Genomic DNA, 23279 nt, shown 5'->3' with positions numbered 1-23279 from the left:
TTAAAATATTATGAACAGGTACAGAAAATAATCAAAAAGGCTAATGGAATGCTGGCCTTTATATCTAGAGGACTAGAATACACGGGGGTAGAAGTTATGCTGCAGCTGTACAAAGCCCTGGTTAGACCACACCTGGAGCACTGGGAGCAGTTCTGGGCACCACACCTTAGGAAGGATATATTGGCCTTGGAGGGAGTGCAGCGTAGGTTTACCAGAATGATACCCGGACTTCAAGGGTTAAGTTACAAGGAGAGATTACACAAATTAGGGTTGTATGCCCTAGAATTTAGAAGGTTATGGGGGTGATCTGATAAAAGTTTAAGATATTAAGGGGAACAGATTGGGTAGACAGAGAAACTATTTCCGCTGGTTGGGGATTCTAGGACTGGGGGGCAGAGTCTAAAAATTAGAGCCAGACCTTTCAGGAGTGAACAAATGTAGGAAGTTACACAACACCAGGTTATAGTCCAACAGCTTTATTTGAAATCACAAGCTTTCGGAGCGCTGCTCCTTCTTCAGGTGAAGTGGAGAAATGCATAAAGACACAGCTTATATAGTCAGAGAATCATGTCAGATGTTTACAGGTAACCTTTCCAACTGCCATTTATCACACCTCGGCAGAGAGATAATCACAGCAGTCAAAGGTGTGAATGGTGTCCAAACAGGTCAGTCAGGGAAACATTACATCAAAGAACAATGAGGTGGGGTCACAGGGGCTCAAATATTACAGATGCTGGGGTCTGTATGAAAAACAAAAAAACAGACAAGAAACATTTTTTTTGGCTGGAAATCACAGCAGGTCCGGCCGCATCTGTGTAGAGAGAACAAGCCAATGTCGACTCGAGTCTGGATGACCCTGCATCAGGTGGGGTTACATGTAGCGTGACATGAACCCAAGATCTCGGTTGAGGCCGTCCTCATGGGTGCGGAACTTGGCTATCAGTTTCTGCTCGACGATTTTGTGTTGTCGTGTGTCTCGAAGGCCACCTTGGAGAATGCTTACCCGAAGATCGGAGGCTGAATGTCCTTGACTGCTGAAGTGTTCCCCGACTGGGAGGGAACAGTCCTGCCTGGTGATTGTTGCGCGGTGTCCGTTCATCCGTTGTCGCAGTGTCTGCATGGTCTCGCCGATGTACCATGCTCCGGGGCATCCTTTCCTGCAACGTATGAGGTAGACAACGTTGGCCGAGTCACATGAGTATGTACCTGGTGGGTGGTGTCATCACGTGTGATGATGGTATCTGTGTTGATGATCTGGCATGTCTTGCAGAGGTTGCTGTGGCAGGGTTGTGTGGCGTCGTGGTTGCTGTTCTCCTGAAAGCTGGGTAATTTGCTGCGAACGATGGTCTGTTTGAGGTTAGGCGGCTGTTTGAAAGCGAGTAGTGGAGGCGTGGGGATGGCCTTAGCGAGGTGTTCGTCGTCATCGATGACATGTTGAAGGCTGCGAAGAACATGGCGTAGTTTCTCCGCTCCGGGGAAGTACTGGACGACGAAGGGTACTCTGTTGGTTGTGTCCCGTGTTTGTCTTCTGAGGAGGTCTATGCGATTTTTCGCTGTGGCCCGTCGGAACTGTCGATCGACGAGTCGCCACGATGGACGTCTCGGCACTCTACACCAGTATCCCCCACGATGACGGCATCGCTGCGACAGCCTCAGTACTCAACACCAACAACAGCCAATCTCCAGACGCCATCCTACAACTCATCCGCTTCATCCTTGACCACAATGTCTTCACCTTCGACAACCAGTTCTTTACCCAAACACACGGAACAGCCATGGGGACCAAATTCGCACCCCAATACGCAAACATCTTCATGCACAAGTTCGAGCAAGACTTCTTCGCTGCACAGGATCTCCAACCAACGCTATACACCAGATACATCGACGACATTTTCTTCCTATGGACCCACGGCGAAGAATCACTGAAAAGACTACACGATAACATCAACAAGTTCCATCCCACCATCAAACTCACCATGGACTACTCCTCAGAATCAGTCTCATTCCTGGACACACGAATCTCCATCAAAGACGGACACCTCAGCACTTCACTCTACCGCAAGCCCACGGACAACCTCACGATGCTTCACTTCTCCAGCTTCCACCCTAACCACGTTAAAGAAGCCATCCCCTATGGACAAGCCCTGCGAATACACAGGATCTGCTCAGACGAGGAGGAACGCAATGGACACCTACAGACACTGAAAGACGCCCTTGTAAGAACGGGATATGACGCTCGACTCGTCGATCGACAGTTCCGACGGGCCACAGCGAAAAATCGCATAGACCTCCTCAGAAGACAAACACGGGACACAACCAACAGAGTACCTTCGTCGTCCAGTACTTCCCCGGAGCGGAGAAACTACGCCATGTTCTTCGCAGCCTTCAACATGTCATCGATAACGACGAACACCTCGCTAAGGCCATCCCCACGCCTCCACTACTCGCTTTCAAACAGCCGCCTAACCTCAAACAGACCATCGTTCGCAGCAAATTACCCAGCTTTCAGGAGAACAGCAACCACGACACCACACAACCCTGCCACAGCAACCTCTGCAAGACATGCCAGATCATCAACACAGATACCATCATCACACGTGATGACACCACCCACCAGGTACATGGTACATACTCATGTGACTCGGCCAATGTTGTCTACCTCATACGTTGCAGGAAAGGATGCCCCGGAGCATGGTACATCGGCGAGACCATGCAGACACTGCGACAACGGATGAACGGACACCGCGCAACAATCATCAGGCAGGACTGTTCCCTCCCAGTCGGGGAACACTTCAGCAGTCAAGGACATTCAGCCTCCGATCTTCGGGTAAGCATTCTCCAAGGTGGCCTTCGAGACACACGACAACGCAAAATCGTCGAGCAGAAACTGATAGCCAAGTTCCGCATCCATGAGGACGGCCTCAACCGAGATCTTGGGTTCATGTCACGCTACATGTAACCCCACCTGATGCAGGGTCATCCAGACTCGAGTCGACATTGGCTTGTTCTCTCTACACAGATGCGGCCGGACCCGCTGTGATTTCCAGCCAAAAAAAATGTTTCTTGTCTGTTTTTTTGTTTTTCATACAGACCCCAGCATCTGTAATATTTGAGCCCCTGTGACCCCACCTCATTGTTCTTTGATGTAATGTTTCCCTGACTGACCTGTTTGGACACCATTCACACCTTTGACTGCTGTGATTATCTCTCTGCCGAGGTGTGATAAATGGCAGTTGGAAAGGTTACCTGTAAACATCTGACATGATTCTCTGACTATATAAGCTGTGTCTTTATGCATTTCTCCACTTCACCTGAAGAAGGAGCAGCGCTCCGAAAGCTTGTGATTTCAAATAAAGCTGTTGGACTATAACCTGGTGTTGTGTAACTTCCTACATTTGTCCACCCCAGTCCAACTCCGGCATCTCCACACCATGGCTACTTTCAGGAGTGAAATTAGGAAACACTTCTCCACACAAAGGGTGGTAGAAGTTTGGAACTCTCTTCTGCAAATGGCAATTGATGCTAGATCAATTGTTAATTATAAATCTGAGCTCGATAGCTTTTTGTTAACCAAAGGTATTAAGGGATATGGGCCAAAGGCGGGTATATGGAGGTAGGTCGCAGATCAGCCATGATCTCATTGAATGGTGGAGCAGACTCAAGGGGCTGAATGGCCTACTTCTGCTCCTATGTAGATGAGGCCCGAGGACCAATTTCTATCGATCTCTTGGGCCTCTTGTTTCGAACATGGCTGCTCACACAGTGCCGAGTCTGGGCTCAAAAACAGGCCCACACACATTTCTACTCAGCATCTCCATTTAGTAACCTAATTGAAATCAAAAACTTACCATGTGGAGAACTGCAGTGGAAGATCTTACATAAAACCAATCCATGAATTACTTTGCTGTAGTTTCTATGATTGTAAGAGATCGATAGAAATTGGTCCTCAGGCCTCATCTACATAGGAGCAGAAGTAGGCCATTCAGCCCCTTGAGTCTGCTCCACCATTCAATGAGATCATCACATCGCACCTGCCCCAGTGCTAGCTCTTCAACTGAAGCTAACTACTCTAATCCCATTTCTGTGCTTTTCTCCCATATCCTTTTATGGACTTCCTTTTCAAATCCTTATCCAATCCAATTAAATGATATTATAGTCTTTGCATCAATAGCCACTTGTGCTAAAGCATTCCATGTTCTAGTAACCTTGTGTGTGATATTTCTTCTAATTTTCTTTCAGCAAACTTCACTATTATTCCTGTTATGGTTATGTCCAAATCATTTACAGAAACAAATGGAAAGCAAGAGAGGTTCTAGCACAGATACTCTTTCCTTTGGGAAGTACAGCAACTACCCAAATCCCATCAATCCAAAAAAATCCATTTACTCTTTCCTTTCTGTCCCCATGCCGCTGTATTCCCTTTAATACCATATGCCATTAATTTTTGTAACAGATCAATATTTATTGCACTACAGCTCCAGGCACTTTGAGAAATAACATGTTTCAGTAAATACAGGTGTGTGAAGAAAAATATGAACAGAAAACTAATTACTTACCTTGGTTGACATTCTCTTCCTACACAAAACTCATGAACTGGCTCTGGCCGGGTCACAGAATCACAATATGAATCGTCAACTTCAATGCCATCATAACGAACACACAATGCGTATGAAGTGGATACTCCTGCACACAGTAAATAGTTGTTTAAATAAGAACATATTACATGTGACAGTGTTCTCTTTTAATCCTGCTCCATGGATAAGGGTAGCAAATAGTTATTTGGCAGCAGATGATCACAAAATCAGCTCTAGTCATCTGGCTGCGAACTAATATCATTACTTTACAGTCTGATTACAAGACCGTTTTAATTCATTCCTAACACAGTAGTAAAGGAGGATATTGGCTCTGATGACGTGGAATCTGTATGGGTAGAGCTGAGAAATACCAAGGGGCAGAAAACGTTAGTGTGAGTTGTATACAGACCCCCAAACAGTAATGCCATCCCCAACCTCAGCATTAAACGGGAAATTAGAGATGCGTGCAATAAGGGCACAGCAGTTATCATGCAGTTTTGACTACCCTGCAGCGGGTAGTCAAAACTGCCCAACGCATTACCGGCACCCGGCTACCAACCATAGAGCACATATACCAGAAACGCTGCTTACGGAGGTCACGGTCCATCATCAAAGACCCTACCCACCCCAGCCACAGTCTGTTCGCCCTCCTGCCATCTGGGAGACGCTACAGATGCATTCGCACCCGTATGACCAGATTTAGGAACAGCTTCTTTCCCAGGGCTGTCATCCTACTGAACTCCACAAATAAACTCTAAAGCCTGCACATCTGCCAATGCACTTTATTATGGTTATGTTTATGTTAATGTATTACAAGCCAAATGTATGTTGAATGTTTAAATGTCTTAATCTAAATGTACACTCTCGGGAGCCGCAAGCCTACATTTCGTTGTACTGCACTTGTGCACTAACAATGACAATAATAACAATGACAATAAAAGTTGATTTGATTTGATTGATTTGATCTACATATAGATTGGGCTAACCAAATTAGTAATAATGTGGAGGAGGAATTGCTGGAGTGTATACGGGATGGTTTCCTGGACCAATATGTCGAGGAACCAACTAGAGACCAGGCCATCTTAGACTGGGTATTATGTAATGAGAAAGGATGAATTAGCAATCTTGTTGTGCGAGGCCCCTTGGGGCGGAGCGATCATAATATGATCAAATTCTTCATTAAGATGCAGAGTGAAGTATTTGACTCAGAGACTAGGGTCCTGAATTTTAATAAATGAAACTACGATGGTACGAGGCGTGAGTTGGCAAGGATAGATTGGGGAACATTACTTAAAGGGTTGACGGTGGAAAGGCAATGGCAAACATTCAAAGACCACATGGATGAACTACAGAATTTGTTCATCCCAGTTTGGCATAAAAATAAAAAAGGTGACTCAACCGTGGCTAACAAGGGAAATTAGGGATAGCATAAGATCCAAGGAGAGGACATATAAATTGGCCAGAAAAAGCAGTAAACCTGAGGATTGGGACCAGTTTAGGATTCAACAAAGGAGGACAAAGGGATTAATTAAGAAGGGGAAAATAGAATATGAGAGTAAGCTTGCAGGGAACATAAAAACTGACTGTAAAAACTTTTAGATATGTGAAGAGAAAAAGATTGGTGAAGTCAAGCGTAGGTCCCTTGCAGTCAGAATCAGGGGCATTTATAATGGGGAACAAAGAAATAGAAGACCAATTAAATACATATTTTGGTTCTGTCTTCACAAAGGAGGACACAAATAACCTCCCAGAGATGTCGGGGAACATAGGGTCTGCTGAAAGGGAGGAACTGAAAGAAATCAGTATTTCTAGGGAAATGGTGTTAGGGAAATTGATGGGATTGAAGGCCGATAAATCCCCAGGGCCTGATAATCTACATCCTAGGGTACTTAAGGAAGTGGCCCTAGAAATAGTAGATGCATTGCTGGTCATCTTCCAACATTCGATGGAATCTGGAACAGTACCCATGGATTGGAGGGTAGCTAATGTTACCCCACTATTCAAAAAAAGGTGGTAGAGAGAAAACGGGGAATTACAGACCGGTAAGCCTGACATCGGTAGTGGGGAAAATGCTAGAGTCCATTATAAAAGATGTAATAGCAGAGCACTTGGAAAACAGTGACAGGATCGGACAAAGTCAACATGGATTTACAAAAGGTATATCGTGCTCGACTAATCTACTGGAATTTTTTGAGGATGTAACTGGTAAAATAGATAAGGGAGAACCAGTGGATGTGGTGTACAGGTAGACTACCCTTTATCCGGACTTCCGAAAACCGAAACCCTCTAAAAACCGAAGGTTTTTTCGTTCAGCGTAAGTCGTGCGTACGACTTACGCTGAACGAAAAAACCTTCGGTTTTTAGAGGGTTCCGGTTGCAGAAGTTCGGATAAAGGGTAAGTCGTGTGCACGACCCCCCGCCGACCCCGCCAGCCCCGACAACCGCCGACCCCGCCAGCCCTGACAACCGCCGACCCCGCCAGCCCCGACAACCGCCGACCCCCCCGCGGACCCCGCCGGCCCCGACAACTGCCGACCCCGCCAGCCCCGACAACCGCCAACCCCCCGCGGACCCCGCCAGCCCCGACAACCGCCGACCCCCCCGCGTACCCCGCCGGCCCCAACCCCCGCCGACCCCGACTGACTTACGCTGAGCGTCAGCGTAAGTCGTGCGCACGACCCCCCGCGGATCCCCGCCGACCCACCTTCCGAAATCCGAAATTCTCCTTTATCCGAAACTCGGCTGGTCCCGAGGTTTTCAGATAAAGGGTAGTCTACCTGTATTTGGACTTTCAGAAGGCTTTCGATAAGGTCCCGCATAAGAGATTAGCATGTAAAGTTAAGGCACGTGGGATTGGGAGCAAGGTATTGACTTGGATAGAGAACTGGTTGGCAGACAGGAAGCAAAGAGTTGGAATAAACAGGTCTTTTTCTGAGTGGCAGGCAGTGACTAGTGGGGTACCGCAGGGATCAGTCCTTGGACCCCAGCTATTCACAATATATATTAATGATCTAGACAAGGGAACTAGATGTAATATCTCCAAGTTTGCAGACAACACAAAGCTGGGTGGGCGCGTGTGCTGTGAGGAGGATGCCGAGAAACTCCAGGATGATTTGGACAGGTTGGGTGATTGGGCAGATGCAGTATAATGTGGATAAATGCGAGGTTATCCACTTTGGTGGCAAAAACAGGAAGGCAGATTATTATCTGAACAGCAATAGATTGGGAGAAGGGGAAGTGCAACGAGACCTGGGTGTCCTTGTGCACCAGTCGCTGAAGGTAAGCATGCAGGTGCAGCAGGCGGTTAAGGCGGCAAATGGTATGTTGGCCTTCATAGCGAGAGGGTTCGAGTACAGGAGCAAGGATGTCTTGCTGCAGTTGTACAGGGCCTTGGTGAGACCACACCTTGAGTATTGTGTGCAGTTTTGGTCGCCTTATCTGAGGAAGGATGTTCTTGCCATGGAGGGAGTGCAGCGAAGAATCACCAGACTGATACCTGGGTCGGCAGGAATGACGTATGAGGAGAGATTGGGTCGATTGGGCTTATACTCACTGGAGTTTAGAAGAATGAGAGGGGATCTCATTGAAACTTATAAAATTCTAACAGGACTAGACAGACTAGATGCAGGAAGGATGTTCCCGATGGCGGGGGATTCCACAACCAGGGGTCACAGTCTAAGGATAAGGGGTAAGCCATTTAGGACAGAGATGAGGAGGAATTTCTTCACCCAGAGAGTGGTGAACCTGTGGAATTCTCTACCACAAAAGGCAGTTGAGGCCAATTCATTAAATATATTCAAGAAGGAGTTAGATATATTTCTTAAGGCTAAAGGGTTCAAGGGATATGGGGGAAAGCAGGGACAGGGTACTGAGTTTGGATGATCAGCCATGATCTCATTGAATGGCGGAGCAGGCTCGAGGGGCCGAATGGCCCACTCCTGCTCCTATCTTCTATGTTTCTATGATGCTGTGTTGTAGCTATTCTTCAGTGGAGATTTTTTAAAAACCTGCCCTGTAAAGCTGTCCATAAATGGGGGGGGGGGGGAGCAGAATCCCCAGCCGGCCACAGTTTAGCTTGCACAGCAGGTTATATTCGAGGCTTCCAGCCTCATTAAAATATTTAAAGTGCTAACCTGCCTCTTGGGAGCGGGATGGCTGCCCGCCCCCTGTCCTGTCACTGATAATCCCGGAAGTGGGTAAGTTGGAGGCGGGATTCACATTTTTAACACTTTAACCTCCCATCCGACCCCAACCCACTTGTTTTATGGGGTTAAAATTCCCCCCAATGAGTCTGGGATCTTCTGAGACCCCATTCATAAAGTTTTAATTCAATGAAAACCACTTGGAAAGGACAGCAGTGAAGATGGTGCACTAGCCTTTCACATCTGGGATGCAGGTTTAAAGCCAGCTTAGACAGATGTGAAGGAAGTCTCTTCTCCTCAAACTGTAAATATAGACTCAATCCAACTCCGAGTGGACATGGGCCTACAACTCGAGATTTGCCCTAATTTGGCACTTAATTTGAAATCTCATGAAATGGAAAAATAGCATTAATGCACTAGTGGGTGCTCTTCTGAAGAGGCAGCACACTGTTGGGGCAAAATAAAAGGGAGCTACACTCTACATCCAATTCATACCTCAGCTGGACGTGCTTGATGTTAACACTGGGTACCTGAATAGAAAAAACATTCCATTGCCCAGCAGTGACGTACCTCACATGGATGGCGCAAAATTTAAGAAAAGGACAGTAGCAGTGACATGAATACTGCCGCCCCCCCCCACTCCCTCCATAGTGCCATACGACAAACATCACGCAGTTTTGCTAATGATTGTGGTGGGGAGAGAGTCACAGTATATAGGCCCTGAAATTCCACGGGGATTCTCCTGGTTTCCTGCCCTAACTGGCTGTTATCACCATTTTATGCTGTATCTCTGCGGGGGGGTTCCAGCAGTCTCCCACCAAATGTACGGCAGGAGACGTCGCGAGCCCCAAAACAGTTTCAGGGCCATTATCTACTCATCATACAATTCCATTCAGGCTGCCTTGGTTCCTGTTCCATCACAGGAAAGTTGAAAGATAATTTATGACTAGCCCATAGAAACAAATAATATTTTTTGTCACTAGATGCAAGTCTTTTAAAATCAGATAGGAGAGGAATCAGACATTCTGATCATCTCACTGGTGGCCCAGGTGTTTCACTTGGGGTACACAGTAATTCTGACCAACTAGTTAGCCAGCTGCAAATGCTGCACTGCTACTTCGGAATCAATTTAACTAGTGCTCAATTTTATTCATAAGTGTTTCTATAATATTTTTGTTGCATACACATGATCACTCCAGTAATGCATGTTGAATGTTTTGTTTCTTGAAACAAATGGTAGAGTTCCCTTGATCTCGAGCCCGAAGTTATTGGGAAGTGGAGGGGTGCATTAAACATCAGGAAGCAGGTAACCAACTCACACTTCCTCTGGCACTCCGTGAAGTGATGTTTCTCCATTTGTTATACCATTTAATTTAGCACAATTACAAGAAATGCATTGGTTGGGGCAGCAGCATCAGGCAGGCTGAAATCATGAAACCCTTTACATGCACCAATGTTCTGACTCTGCTATAAATATATTAAGGAGAAGTTACATTCTACACTTATCAAGAGGCGATATATTTTATGAGCTAAAGACACCAAGCTGTGATCAGCTGCACTGGATGCCTAACAGTCCGTGAGGAGCTTGATTGAATTCATTTGCAGATATCAAGGGTGGGGGAAGAGTAGAATAGAAATGTGGTAGTGATAGGGGATTCTATAATTAGGGGGATAGATAGCCTCCTCTGCAGCCAAGAACGAGAATCCCGAAGGGTGTGTTGCCTACCCGGTGCCAGGGTAAGGGATGTCTCACGGCGGCTGGAAAGGAACTTGGAAAGGGAGGGGGTAAATCCAGTTGTCGTGGTCCATGTTGGAACAATCGACAGATAGGAACAGGGAGGAGGTCCTGCTCAAAGAGTATCGGGAGTTAAGCTCCAAATTAAAAAGCAGGACCGCGAGGGTAATAATCTCTGGATTATTGCCTGAGCCACGTGCAAATTGGCTTAGAAGCAGACAGATCCGGAGAATTAACACGTGGCTAAAGGGCTGGTGTGGGAGAGAGGGGTTCCTCTTCATGGGACACTGGCACCGGTTCTGGGACAGGAAGGAGCTGTACCGATGGGACGGGCTCCACCTGAACCGGGATGGGACCTGTGTCCTAGCGGAAAGGGTAAATAGGGAGGTGGCAAAGGCTTTAAACTAGTAAGATGGAGGGATCTACAAGAAACGTAACAGCCTAAATACAAACAAAACAGGAAAAGAGAGCATAGGAAAGAATAAAGTAAGGGAGGATATTGGTGGCAAGGGAATGAAGAGTTATAGAACAGAAGTCTAAAAAGATGGTTAAACATAAAGAGAGAGGAAATCCTAGCAAAAATGAGTTAAACTGTCTGTACAGCAGTGCACAGTATCCGTAATAAATCAGGGGAGCTGGAGGCAATCATGCATTGTGAGGACCAGACATACATGCATGCAAAAAAGCAAAAGCAACATGCGATAAAAAGGGCAAAGCGATCCCACAATCAACGGATCAGATCAAAGCTCTGCAGTCCTGCCACATCCAGTCGTGAATGGTGGTGGACCATTAAACAACTAACAAGAGGAGGCGGCTCCATGAATACCCCCATCCTCAATGATGGTAGAGCCCAGCACATGAGTGCAAAAGACAAGGTTGAAGCATTTGCAACCATCTTCAGCCAGAAGTGCCGAGTAGATGATCCATATCGGCCTCCTCCCGAGGTCCCCACCATCACAGAAGCCAGTCTTCAGCCAATTCGATTCATTCCACGTGATATCAAGAAACGGCTGAGCGCACTGGATACAACAAAGGCTATGGGCCCCGACAACATCCCGGCTATCATGCTGAAGGCTTGGGCTCCAGAACTAGCCGCGCCTCTAGCCAAGCTGTTCCAGTACAGCTACAACACTGGCATCTATCCGACAATGTGGAAAACTGCCCAGGTATGTCCTGTCCACAAAAAGCAGTTGTGTAAGGCAATGCACAGTGTCCGTAATAAAACAATTGCTGGAGGCAATTGTGCGTTGTGAGGAACCAGACATAGTAGGGATTACTGAGACATGGCTACAGAAAAATCAGGACTGGAAATTAAACATTGCAGGGTATAACATATTTAGAAAAGATAGAGAGGGAAAAAGGGGAGGTGGAGTACCTGTACTTATTAGGGATAACATAATGGCAGTAGAAAAAAAAGTGATGCAGCTATCAGCAAGACAGAAATAGAATCCATGTGGATAGAGATAAAAGATAAAGGATTAATCACACTACTAGGGGTAGTCTACAGACCACCTAATAGTGGAAGGGAGGTGGAGGAAGAAATATCCAGACAAATTAGGGAAAGGAGTAGAAAACGTAGAATAATAATCATGGAGTATTTCAACTACTATTAATTGGACAGAAGAGGGAGGTAAAGGGGATGAGGAAATGGCATTCCTACAATGTGTACAGGACTCCTATCTAACCCAATATGTAAAAGTGAGGATTCGCTATTGGATCTAGTAATGGGGAATGAACTAGAGCAGATAATAGAAGTAAAAGTAGGGGAACATCTAGGCAATAGTGACAATATAACATGCTTTAAAATAATAATTGAGAAGGACATAGGTATGACGAAAAGCAGGGTAATAGATTGGAGAAAAGCTGATTTTGAGGGGCTGAGAATAGAACATGGGAAAATAAAATGGACAACAGTATTGTCAAACAATGATGTAGAACAGCAATGGGAAACATTTAAAACGATGTTCAACAGAGTCCAGGAAAAATATATTCCGCTAATAAACATATTCTGCTAATAAACAAGAACAAGCCAAACACTAATGAGACACCGTGGATGAATAAAGCCATAAAGGGAAAAATTGAGGGTAAGGAAAGCATACATTAAGTACATGGACAGCAGGGAAGTGCATGATGAGGGAGAATATGAAGGGATTAGGAGGGAAGTCAAAAAAAATTAGGAAAACAGAGGAACTATGAAATTAAATTATCAAGGAACATAAAAAATAGTAAAATATTTTACAGGCACATAAATAAAAAAAGGTAGGTTGGGATTGGAATAGCAACACTAAGGGATGGAGAGGATAATACCACAGGCAGCAATAGACAGATGGCAGAGATATTAAATAATTACTTTGCTTCAGTATTTACCAGGGAGATAGAAAAGGTGGAGATGACATCGGATGATGAGATCAGTAATGAGTTAACTGCATTTAAAATAAAACAAGGAGATATACTACATAAACTAATGAAACTCAGGATAAAACCCCTGGGCCTAAAAATTCGGTTACTTTACACCTCCCATTAGCACCCAAAGAGGGCGCCAACAGGGCACAAAGCAACTAGCGCCTGGGCGCGGCGCCAACGCCTCCCGCGAAATTCAGCAAGAGGTTAGCAGCAGCGGTAACAGTTAGCGCCCCCCGGTGCTGCGCCTCCAGCAATGACGTCATCGCCATGCGCAGCGCCCGCGATCTTCGGTAGCGCCCCCGACTTACCACCAGACGCCATGTCCGATGGGGTATGGAGGGCTTACCTGCGGCCAGGGCGGCGCAAATTAAAGGGGAGGTGCCGCAATAGTCACTTGCAGCACCCCAAGAGGGAGGCGGGGTGCTTCCAGTAGCACCCCGCTTCCCTCTTGGGGAGCTACTGGTGAATTTTGGCCGCGGGGGTGCTAATTTTTTTGGGGCGCTAAAAGTAGTGCCCCAGCGAAGTTAGCGCGACTCAATTTTTCCCGCCTGGTCTGGACGGATTACATCCGTGCATTTGAAAAGAATCTAGGAAAGAAATAGCAGAGGCATTACTACACATATTTAGTAATTAGTTAGAAAAAGGTGTAGTGCCAGAGGACTGGCGGTTAGCTAACGCAATACCTATATTTAAGAGAGATAGAACATGTCCAGGACAATCAGCTTAACATCGATGGTAGGAAAAATAATGGAATCCCTACTATAGGAGAAAATAGAAGAACATCTAGAAACAAAAAATATAATAAATAGTCAGCATGGATTTCAAAAGGGAAAGTCTTGCTTAACCAACCTAATTGAATTTTTTGAAAAGGTGAGAGAGAGAGTAGACAAGGGTAATGCAATAGATGTAATTTATCTAGATTTTCAAAAGGCCTTCGATAAGGTACCACATAATAGACTAATGAATAAGGTCAGGGAATGCGGAGTCAGGGGACAAGTAGCAGAACGGATAGCTAGCTGGCGTCAAGACAGAAAGCAGAAAGTAGAGGTAAAGGGTAGCTATTCAGAGCGGCAGAAGGTGGGAAGTGGTGTTCCACAAGGATCAGTGCTGGGTGCACTGTTGTTCAAAATCTATATTAATGATTTAGACCTTGGAATCAAAAGTACAATTTCTAAATTGGGGGGGGGGGGGTGCGGGGGAGGCAGTGGTGGAAGCCAATATGGAGGAGGACTGCAACAAATTACAAGAACACATTAATAAACTTGCAGAATGGTCATATAATTGGCAAATGAAATTCAACACAGATAAATGTAAGGTATTACATTTTGGTAAGAAAAATAGGGAGGTCACATATTACTTGGAAATGAAGAATCTAAATGGGGTAGGAGGAACAAAGGGATCTCGGAGTACAAATACACAAATCACAAAGTATCGACACAGGTCATAAAAAAGCAAACCAAGCACTAGGGTTTATTTCTAGAGGGATAGAATTGAAAAGTAGTGAAGTTATGCTAAACCTGTATCGAACCCTGGTTAGGCCACACTTGGAGTACTGTGTACAGTTCTGGTCGCCATATTCTAAAAAGGGATGTGGAGACACTGGAGAGGGTGCAGAGAAGATTTACAAGGATGATACCAGAAATACGAGGGTACACCTATCAGGAAAGGATGAACAGGCTGGGTCTCTTTTCTCTTGAAAAGAGAAGGCTGAGGGGTGACCTGATAGATCTTTAAAATCATGAAATTGATAAAGTAGGTAGAGAGAGAGTTTCCACTTGTGGGGAAGAGCATAACTAGAGGCCATCAATACAAGATAGTCACCAAGAAATCCAATAGAGAATTCAGAAGAAACTTCTTTACCCAAAGAGTGGGGAGAATGTGGCACTCGCTGCCACAGGGGGTGGTTGAAGCGAATAGTATCGATACATTTAAGGGGCAATTAGATAAGCATATGAGGGAGAAGGGAATAGAGGGTTATGCTGATAGGGTTAGATAAGGAAAGACAGGAGGCGGCTCGAGTGGAGCATAAACACCAGCATAAACTGGTTGGGCCAAATGGCCTGTTTCTGTGCTGTATATCCTATGTAATACTCATTATGTATAGATGTAAATTTTCAGAAATAACATGCCTCCTTATTAGAATGATGCTGTTGCTTCAGAGTATCCAATATTGCAATGATCAAGAATGCAAAGGGGACCGACTGATCTGATCACATATAAACCATCCTATCACCGAGTAAAATTATTGAAAGATTTGTTCTGATTTAACTGAAAATTCCTCCCACTATAATATAGAAATGTTCTTTCCATTCTGAACTAGGCAGAAAGCATGCAGGCTGTCCCAGCTGCTTGAGTAGTGTACAAGCTGGCTGGAGGGGGGCCAATTTCTTCCTTTGGGGGCTCAGAGGTTAGGTCCACCTAAATATCTGAAGCCTATAAAGCCTTAGACCATGCAAAGAAAAAGACTTGCATTTATATAGCACCTATCACAACCTCAATGTCCCAAAGCATTTCACAACTGGAAATTTCCTTAGGGACTCTCCTATTATGGCAGCCAGTTTACACATCTATCTGTAGTTTCTTCTGGCCCATCAGGAGAATCCCCTGAGAAAATTTCCAATTATGTACTTGAGTCTCTGAAATGGGGGCTTGAACCCACAACCTTCTGCCTCAGAAATGAGAGAGCTACCCACAGGCTAAGTCTGACACCAAGTGGTGAAATATTGAGACATGATCAGGTTAAGACATGCCCTCCTTTCTGGAGTAGTCCAGTTTGTACCCCAATAGTCAACCACGGTACATGATGTTGTGGAAGATGTTTAGGAGGGAGGTACTGGGATTGGTTGCATAAACCAGCATGTAAATGATTATACTTCAGTCTTGTCTCTTTGCCAGCAGGGGCTTCTTGTAAGCCAATCCTTGAAGCCAATGGGCTTACTCTCCTAAAGGCATACTTCTCCAGACATACCACCCTATGATCTTCTTTAATCACACTAAGTTGCAGTTCCACGATATGAAAATGTAAGAGCATACAGGATACCTGTTGTGCAGGTGGAACTGCAGGGTTCGTGAGATGAGAGCTTCCATCGGTACATGTCAGCAGCGCTCACCCCCAGGCCCTTTCTCAGCAGCTTCAGTCTGTTTCTGAAAGAAAACAATGAAGAAAGAAATTAGGCCTGGAGCAAAGTAAATAGGAACGAAGCACTGCGCAAACATGTGTGTTACAAACCTACCTGTCCTGCTGTTCAAGAAGAATCCCAAGACTCGTTACAAGCAGAGCTTCAGCTGGCTAGAAACAGAGAGAATGTAATAAAAATACCCAGCTTTAAAGAAACAAAAGACCATTTAAATAGCAGACAGCTGTGCTGTTTTTACATCTTGCGTTATGACTGATATTCCAATATCAATATTCAGATACCGGCCCAACAGATGACTGTTTTAATTGGTTTTGTTTTTAAACAGTTGAAAAGTTTTGATTGTTTTTGATGCTGAAACTCAGATTACAATATTTTGGCTAAAATATAACATTGCACCTAATAAATCTGACTAGAAAGATTCCTACTTCAAACAGTTTGATATTACTGTAAATGTTTTAACTATGTACATAATATCAAAGCAGTACTGTTGCTACACATGCCTCACTGTTACAGGCTGTACAATCTCTAGACAGCAGAAGCTCTGACATGAACGGCAAACAATGAAAAGCACCGATTCCAGGAACAACATCACTGGTGGGTTGCAGCATTTAAACTCATGTGCCCTCAGGAAAGGCTCACTATCTACGCACTGAGCTTCTTGTACAAATTGCTATGGGCATAGCTGTCACTCAGGTTTAAAAACTACAAGGCGTTTGGTGCAATATTAAGAAATGCTCGTGACCTGCTAACAGTGGCCATGACCTTCAACTTCCTTGCTGCCAGCACTAACTCTGCTGGTAAGTCCAGGTACAGATCGGACAGTTTCCCAAAGTGCACAAACCTGATTTTCCCATGCTAAACATAAAGCTATCTAAAATTGTTATCCGCATCCAATTTACATGGACTTCTTTGCAGAGTCCAGCCTTCTCTGCAACCACTTACCCAAGGGGAAACTGAGAGCAGAGTCTATGCAAGGTACTGTAGTTCTGTTTGCAACAGCATTCTCTGAGTTTAATATGTTGACTATTCTGTAGACATTTTCTGATTAAGTTTGGGATTAGTCCGATAGTCCACGTTTAAAAAAAAATTAGCATTGCATCTGGTTGTTTTAAATGTGCATGAGCTTGTGTTAAGCCTGCATAATTATGGCACTGAAAAATCTGTAACATTTCAAGCAGATTCAGGGGCGAGATTGCATTGGGACCTGGTTACACTGGGTCTCCGAGCTTGGTTGGGCAGCATAGAGGTTTCCTTAGGCAGAAGGGTGGACTTTTGTTGCATCTGCCACTTTTGCTGGTGACCTCAGGCAACATACAGTACTTTCCAGGAGCATATTCTGGTGGAAGTGAGGCCCAAGGTATGCGGAAAGGCCACTCTCCTTAGGGAAGCTCTTCACAAAACAATCAGCCGCCTCAAGCATACCAGCCTTTCTAGAAAAGAGACAAGCCCCATCATCTGGCCCTGCCAGCCATCCTCCCAGGGGATTACCTCTGCTGCCAATTTCTTACCACCCCACCGAATGGGCACCCCAGCTGCTCCGCTACTGGCAAGGACACAAACACACTTTATGGAAATGCTCAATCCCAGGAATTCAGACTGTCACAGGCATCTGGGGCTAACAGACACAAGTCCGACTCTACCATGGTTACAGCGGCAGAACAAGATTGTGGGTTTTCAGGGCCTATGTATTCAGTCTGCTCATGTTTGCCAGTATATGTTATGTATTGCTGGGTTTGACTTATCTGTTTATGAAGTCAACAGGCTGGATTTTGCCAGCCCCAAGGAGGCGGGACTGCCAGTAAAGTTGCAGAAAGTGGGGGCGGCTGACAAACCTGCCCCATGCCCTTTTGCCAGGAGGCGGGAAGCCGTCCTGACCCAGGTCCCGTCTCCGAGGCGGGAAAGGGATTAAAATCCTTTTAACTGCCTGTTAACAGGCAGAAAAAAGGATTAGTCCCATTTTACCTTTTCAAGTGCAGGCTTCCCGACCTCGGAGAACCCCACCAGGGTGGAGGAGTCGAGTAGGAGGTCTGTGGGGGTTGGAGGGGTCTGAAAGTGCAATGTAGAAGTGAGTGATGGGTGCAAGTGTGAAGTGGTAAGTATGTGAAGTGAGTGTAAAGTGTTATAAAATGTTCACTTACCTTTGTTTCTGCCTACAGCCTTCAGCCACTCTGGATCCGGAGTCGTGACATCTTCATTGTAGATTTCACAGACTGGCTGTTGGATCCTCCGAACCAACAGTCATCTGATTGCTACAAAGTTGAAAGGTTTAATGACCCTGAACACAAGGACTCATCAAACTACACAGAATGTCAGTGATTGACAGCTTCACAGAGCTGTCAAACACTGACATTTCTTCTTTCAAGAAATCTTGACAGATGGCACGTCTGACGTTGATGTGCTCTGTCAGTAACTTCCCCCTAATTGGCCTGCTGAGCCCGCACGGCGGGCTTAACAAGGTCAATCAAGGGAAAATCCTGCTGGTTGGCCAGAAGATGATGGAGGCGGGACGGAGACCCGGCAAGCAGTATCCCCGCCTCCAACACATCTCCATTCAGAAACTCTAGCCCACTATCTTTGTCCACTTCCTGTTTCTTACTTCATGGTCTCTAAAAGATTGGATCTCAAGATTCAATTGCAGTGTTGTTACACAATTTACTAAGTAAAGTTTTTTTTTATACAAACTTTGATATTGCTATATGATGTCTAACAGCCTCACTGCAAAAAGTTAAGAGTCCAGCAGTGAAATTTATTATACAATTACTGGCCAGCCACAATTTAGAGCCGACAGATAGCTCTTCACACTACCTTGTTTAGCAAGAGAGCAGTAATGTCTGGGCAGGTTTCTATTTGATTACATGAAGGTCAACTGAACAATAGCAGCCCAAGGTTATGTGTGTCCTTCAACAGAAAACAATCTACATAAAACTGTGCATCTTCTTACAAAGTGTTAACGGTTATGGATTTGTCAAATACCAAGATGAACAATTACATAGGATATAAAGCACAGAAACAGGCCATTCGGCCCAACCAGTCCATGTCGGCATTTATGCTCCACCCGAGCCTCCTCCTGTCTTTTCTCATCTAAATCAATCAGCATACCCTCTATTCCCTTCTCCCCTCATATGCTTGTCCAGCCTCCCCTTAAATGCATCTATACGATTCGCCTCAACCACTCCCTGTGGTAGCGAGTTCCACATTCTCACCACTCTCTGGGGAAAGAAGTTTCTTCTGAATACCCTATTGGATTTCTTGGTGACTATCTTATATTGATGGCCTCTAGTTATGCTCTTCCCCACAAGTGGAAACATTCTTTCTGCATCCACTCTATCAAAAAACGTTCACAATTTTAAAGACCTCTATTAGGTCACCCCTCAGCCTTCTTTCCTCGCCCCCCCCCACCCCACGAGAGAAAAAAAAAGAGACCCAGCCTGTTCATCCTTTCCCGATATGCATACCCTCGCATTTCTGGTAATATTCTTGTAAATCTTCTCTGCACCCTCTCCAGTGCCTCCAGATCCTTTTTATAATATCGACCAGAACTGTACGCAGTACTCAAGCGTGGTCTAACCAAGGTTCGATACAGGTTTAGCATAACTTCCCTACTTTTCCATTCTATACCTTTAGAAATAAACCCCAGTGCTTGGTTTGCTTTTTTAAACGGCCTTGTTAACCTGTGTCGCTACTTTTAGTGATTTGTGTATTTGTACACCGAGATCCCTTTGTTCCTCTACCCCACCTAGACTCGCACCCTCCAAGTGATAAGTGACCTCCCTATTCTTCCTACCAAAATGTAATACCTCACATTTATCTGTGTTGAGCTTTATTTGCCAATTATATGCCCATTCTGCAAGTTTATTAATGTCCTCCTGTAATTCATTGTAGTCCTCAGTATTGACTATTACCCCCAATTTGGTGTCATCTGCAAATTTAGAAATTTTTGATTCCAAGGTCTAAATCGTTAATATAAATTGTGAACAAGTGGTCCCAGCACTGATCCTTGTGGAACACCACTTCTCACCTTCTGCCACTGTGAATAGCCACCCTTTACCCCTACTCTCCGCTTTCTGTCTTGAAGCAAGCTAGCTAGCCATTCTGCTACTTGTCCAGACTCCGCATTCTCTGACCTTGTTCATCAGTCTATTATGGGGTACCTTATCGAAGGCCTTTTGAAAACCTAGACAAATTACATCTACTGCATTATCATTCTCTACGCTCTCTGTTACCTCTTCAAAAAATTCAATGAGGGTTGGTCAAGCAAGACTTTCCCTTTTGAAATCCATGCCGACTATTCCTTATATTATTTTTGGTTCCTAGATGTTCTTTTTTCTCCTTTAGTAGGGATTCCATTATTTTTCCTACCACTGATGTTATGTTGACGGGCTTACAGTTCCCTGGACATGTTCTAGCTACCATCTTAGATACAAGTATTACGTAATCTATCCGCCAGTCCTCTGGCACTACACCTTTTTCTAACAAATTATTAAATACTAGCAGAAGTGCCCGGCGGTGCGAGGGTCTTTTGAGGGCATGTTGTTGTTGGAAGAGAGAGAGCGACTGGGGGGGGGGGGGGGGGGGGGAGAAAGAGAGAGAGCGACTGGGGGGGGGGGGGGGAAGAGGGAGAGCGACTGGGGGTGGGGGGGGAAGAGAGAGAGCGACTGGGGGGGGGAAAAGAGAGAGAGCGACGGGGGGGGAAAAGAGGGACAGCGACTGGGGGTGGGGGGGAAGAGAGAGAGCGACTGGGGGGGGAAGAGAGAGAGCGACTGGGGGGGGGAAGAGAGAGCGACTGGGGGGGAGGAAGAGGAGAGCGACTGGGGGTGGGGGGGGAAGAGAGAGATCGACTGGGGGGGGGGGAAGAGAGAGAGCGACGGGGGGGGGGAAAGAGGGAGAGCGACTGGGGGTGGGGGGGAAGAGGGAGAGCGACTGGGGGGGAAGAGAGGAGAGCGACTGGGGGGGGAAGAGAGAGCGACTGGGGGGTGAAGAGAGAGAGTGACTTGGGAGGGGAAGAGAGAGAGCGACTGGTGGGGAAGAGAGAGAGAGCGCGACTGGTGGGAAGAGAGAGCGCGACTGGGGGGGGAAGAGAGAGCGCGCGACGGGGGGGGGAAGAGAGAGCGCGCGACGGGGGGGGAAGAGAGAGGCGCGCGACGGGGGGGAAGAGTAGAGCGCGCGACGGGGGGGAAGAGAGAGCGCGCGACGGGGGGGAAGAACGGGGGGGGAAGAGAGAGCGCGCGACGGGGGGGAGAGAGCGCGACGGGGGGGGAAGAGAGAGCGCGACTGGGGGGGAAGAGAGCGCGCGACTGGGGGGGAAGAGAGCGCGCGACTGGGGGGGAAGAGAGAGCGCGACTGGGGGGGAAGAGAGCGCGCGACTGGGGGGGAAGAGGAGAGCGCGACTGGGGGGGGAAGAGAGAGCGCGACTGGGGGGGAAGAGAGAGCGCGACTGGGGGGGAAGAGAGAGCGCGACTGGGGGGGAAGAGAGAGCGCGACTGGGGGGGAAGAGAGAGCGCGACTGGGGGGGAAGAGAGAGCGCGACTGGGGGGGAAGAGAGAGCGCGACTGGGGGGGAAGAGAGAGCGCGACTGGGGGGGAAGAGAGAGCGCGACTGGGGGGGAAGAGAGAGCGCGACTGGGGGGAAGAGAGAGCGCGACTGGGGGGGAAGAGAGAGCGCGACTGGGGGGGAAGAGAGAGCGCGACTGGGGGGGAAGAGAGAGCGCGACTGGGGGGGAAGAGAGAGCGCGACTGGGGGGGAAGGAGAGAGCGCGACTGGGGGGAAGAGAGAGCGCGACTGGGGGGGAAGAGAGAGCGCGACTGGGGGGGAAGAGAGAGAGCGACTGGGGGGGGAAGAGAGAGCGCGACTGGGGGGGAAGAGAGCGCGCGACTGGGGGGGAAGAGGAGGAAGGGAGGAGGGGGAGAGGGGGAGGGAGGGGAGGAGGTGGAGAGGGGGAGGGAGGGGAGGAGGGAGAGGGGGAGAGAGGGAGGGAGGGAGGAGGGGGAGGGAGGGAGGAGGGGGAGAGAGGAGGAGGGGGAGAGAGGGAGGGAGGGAGGAGGGGGAGAGGAGGAGGGAGGAGGGGGAGAGGTGGAGGGAGGAGGGGGAGAGGTGGAGGGAGGAGGGAGGGAGGGAGGAGGGGGAGAGGGGGAGGGAGGGAGGAGGGGGAGAGGGGGAGGGAGGGAGGAGGGGAGAGGGAGGAGAGGGAGGAGGGGGAGAGGGAGGGTGGAGGGGGAGAGGGGGAGAGAGGGAGGAGGGGGAGAGGGAGGAGGGAGGGAGGGAGGAGGTGAGAGGGAGGAGGGGGAGAGGGAGGAGGGGGAGAGGGAGTGGGAGGAGGGGGAGGGAGGAGGAGGGGAGAGGGGGAGGGGAGGGAGGTAGGAGGGGGAGGGAGGGGGAGGAGGAGGGGGAGAGGGGGAGGAGAGGAGGGAGGGAGGGAGGAGAGGGAGAGGGGGAGGGGGGGGAGGGAGGAGGGGGAGAGGGGGAGGGGGAGAGGGGAGGAGGGGGAGAGGGGGGAGGAGGGAGGAGGGGGAGGGAGGGAGGAGGAGGAGTGGAGGGAGGTGGAGGGGAGGGAGGGAGGGAGGGAGGTGGGAGAGGGGGTGAGGAGGAGGGAGGGGAGGGAGGGGGAGGAGGAGAGGGGGACGAGGTGGGAGGGAGGAGGGGGAGGGAGGGGGGAGGAGGTGGGGAGGAGGGAGGGAGGGGAGGAGGGGAGGGGGGAGGAGGGGGAGTGGAGGAGGGAGGAGGAGAGGGGGGGTGGGAGGAGGGGAGAGGGAGGAGGGAGGGAGGGAGAGAGAGAGGAGGGAGAGGAGGGGAGGGGAGGGAGGGGAGGGAGGGAGGAGGAGGGGGGAGAGGGGGAGGGGGAGGAGGGAGGGAGGAGGGGGGAGAGGGAGGAGGGGGGGAGGAGGGGAGAGGGAGGAGGGGGAGTGGGGGAGGGAGGGAGGAGGGGGAGAGAGGGGGGAGGGAGGGGTGGGGGAGAGGGGTGGAGGTGAGGAGGGGGAGAGGTGGAGTGGAGGGTGGAGGGGGTGGAGGTGGGAGGGAGGAGGGAGGAGGGGGAGAGGGAGGAGGGGGAGGAGGGAGGGAGGAGGGAGAGGGGGGATGAGGGGGAGGGAGGGTGGGAGGGTGGAGGAGGGAGAGGGGGTGAGAGGGGGAGGGAGGAGGGGGGGAGTGGGGGAGGGAGGGAGGAGGGGGAGAGGTGGTGGGATGAGGGTGGGAGGAGGGGGGAGGGGAGGAGGGGGGAGTGGAGAGGGAGAGGTGGGGTGGGGGAGGGAGGGAGGGGGAGAGGGGAGGGAGGAGGGGGAGGGGAGGAGGGGAG

General features: G+C 48.2%; 1 protein-coding gene across 1 annotated transcript in view; it reads right to left on the bottom strand.

Moving 5' to 3' along the window:
* Positions 1–23279, bottom strand: part of ttc16 (tetratricopeptide repeat domain 16) — a 177205-nt gene that overhangs the window by 53026 nt on the left and 100900 nt on the right. Inside the window, exons 12-13 of the mRNA XM_085965166.1 lie at positions 15895–15998; positions 4557–4683 (exon numbers count right to left, since the gene is read on the bottom strand). Coding sequence (XP_085821292.1) covers positions 4557–4683; positions 15895–15998 — 231 coding nt within the window. The remainder of the gene's footprint in view (positions 1–4556; positions 4684–15894; positions 15999–23279) is intronic.

The sequence above is a fragment of the Somniosus microcephalus genome, chromosome 23 (genome assembly GCF_052327205.1).
Source record: "Somniosus microcephalus isolate GS21.2 chromosome 23, FLI_Smic_1.0, whole genome shotgun sequence".
Classification (NCBI taxonomy): domain Eukaryota; kingdom Metazoa; phylum Chordata; class Chondrichthyes; order Squaliformes; family Somniosidae; genus Somniosus; species Somniosus microcephalus.
The sequence above is the reverse complement of the archived record's forward strand: the minus strand, read 5'-3'. Positions and strand labels throughout refer to the sequence as shown.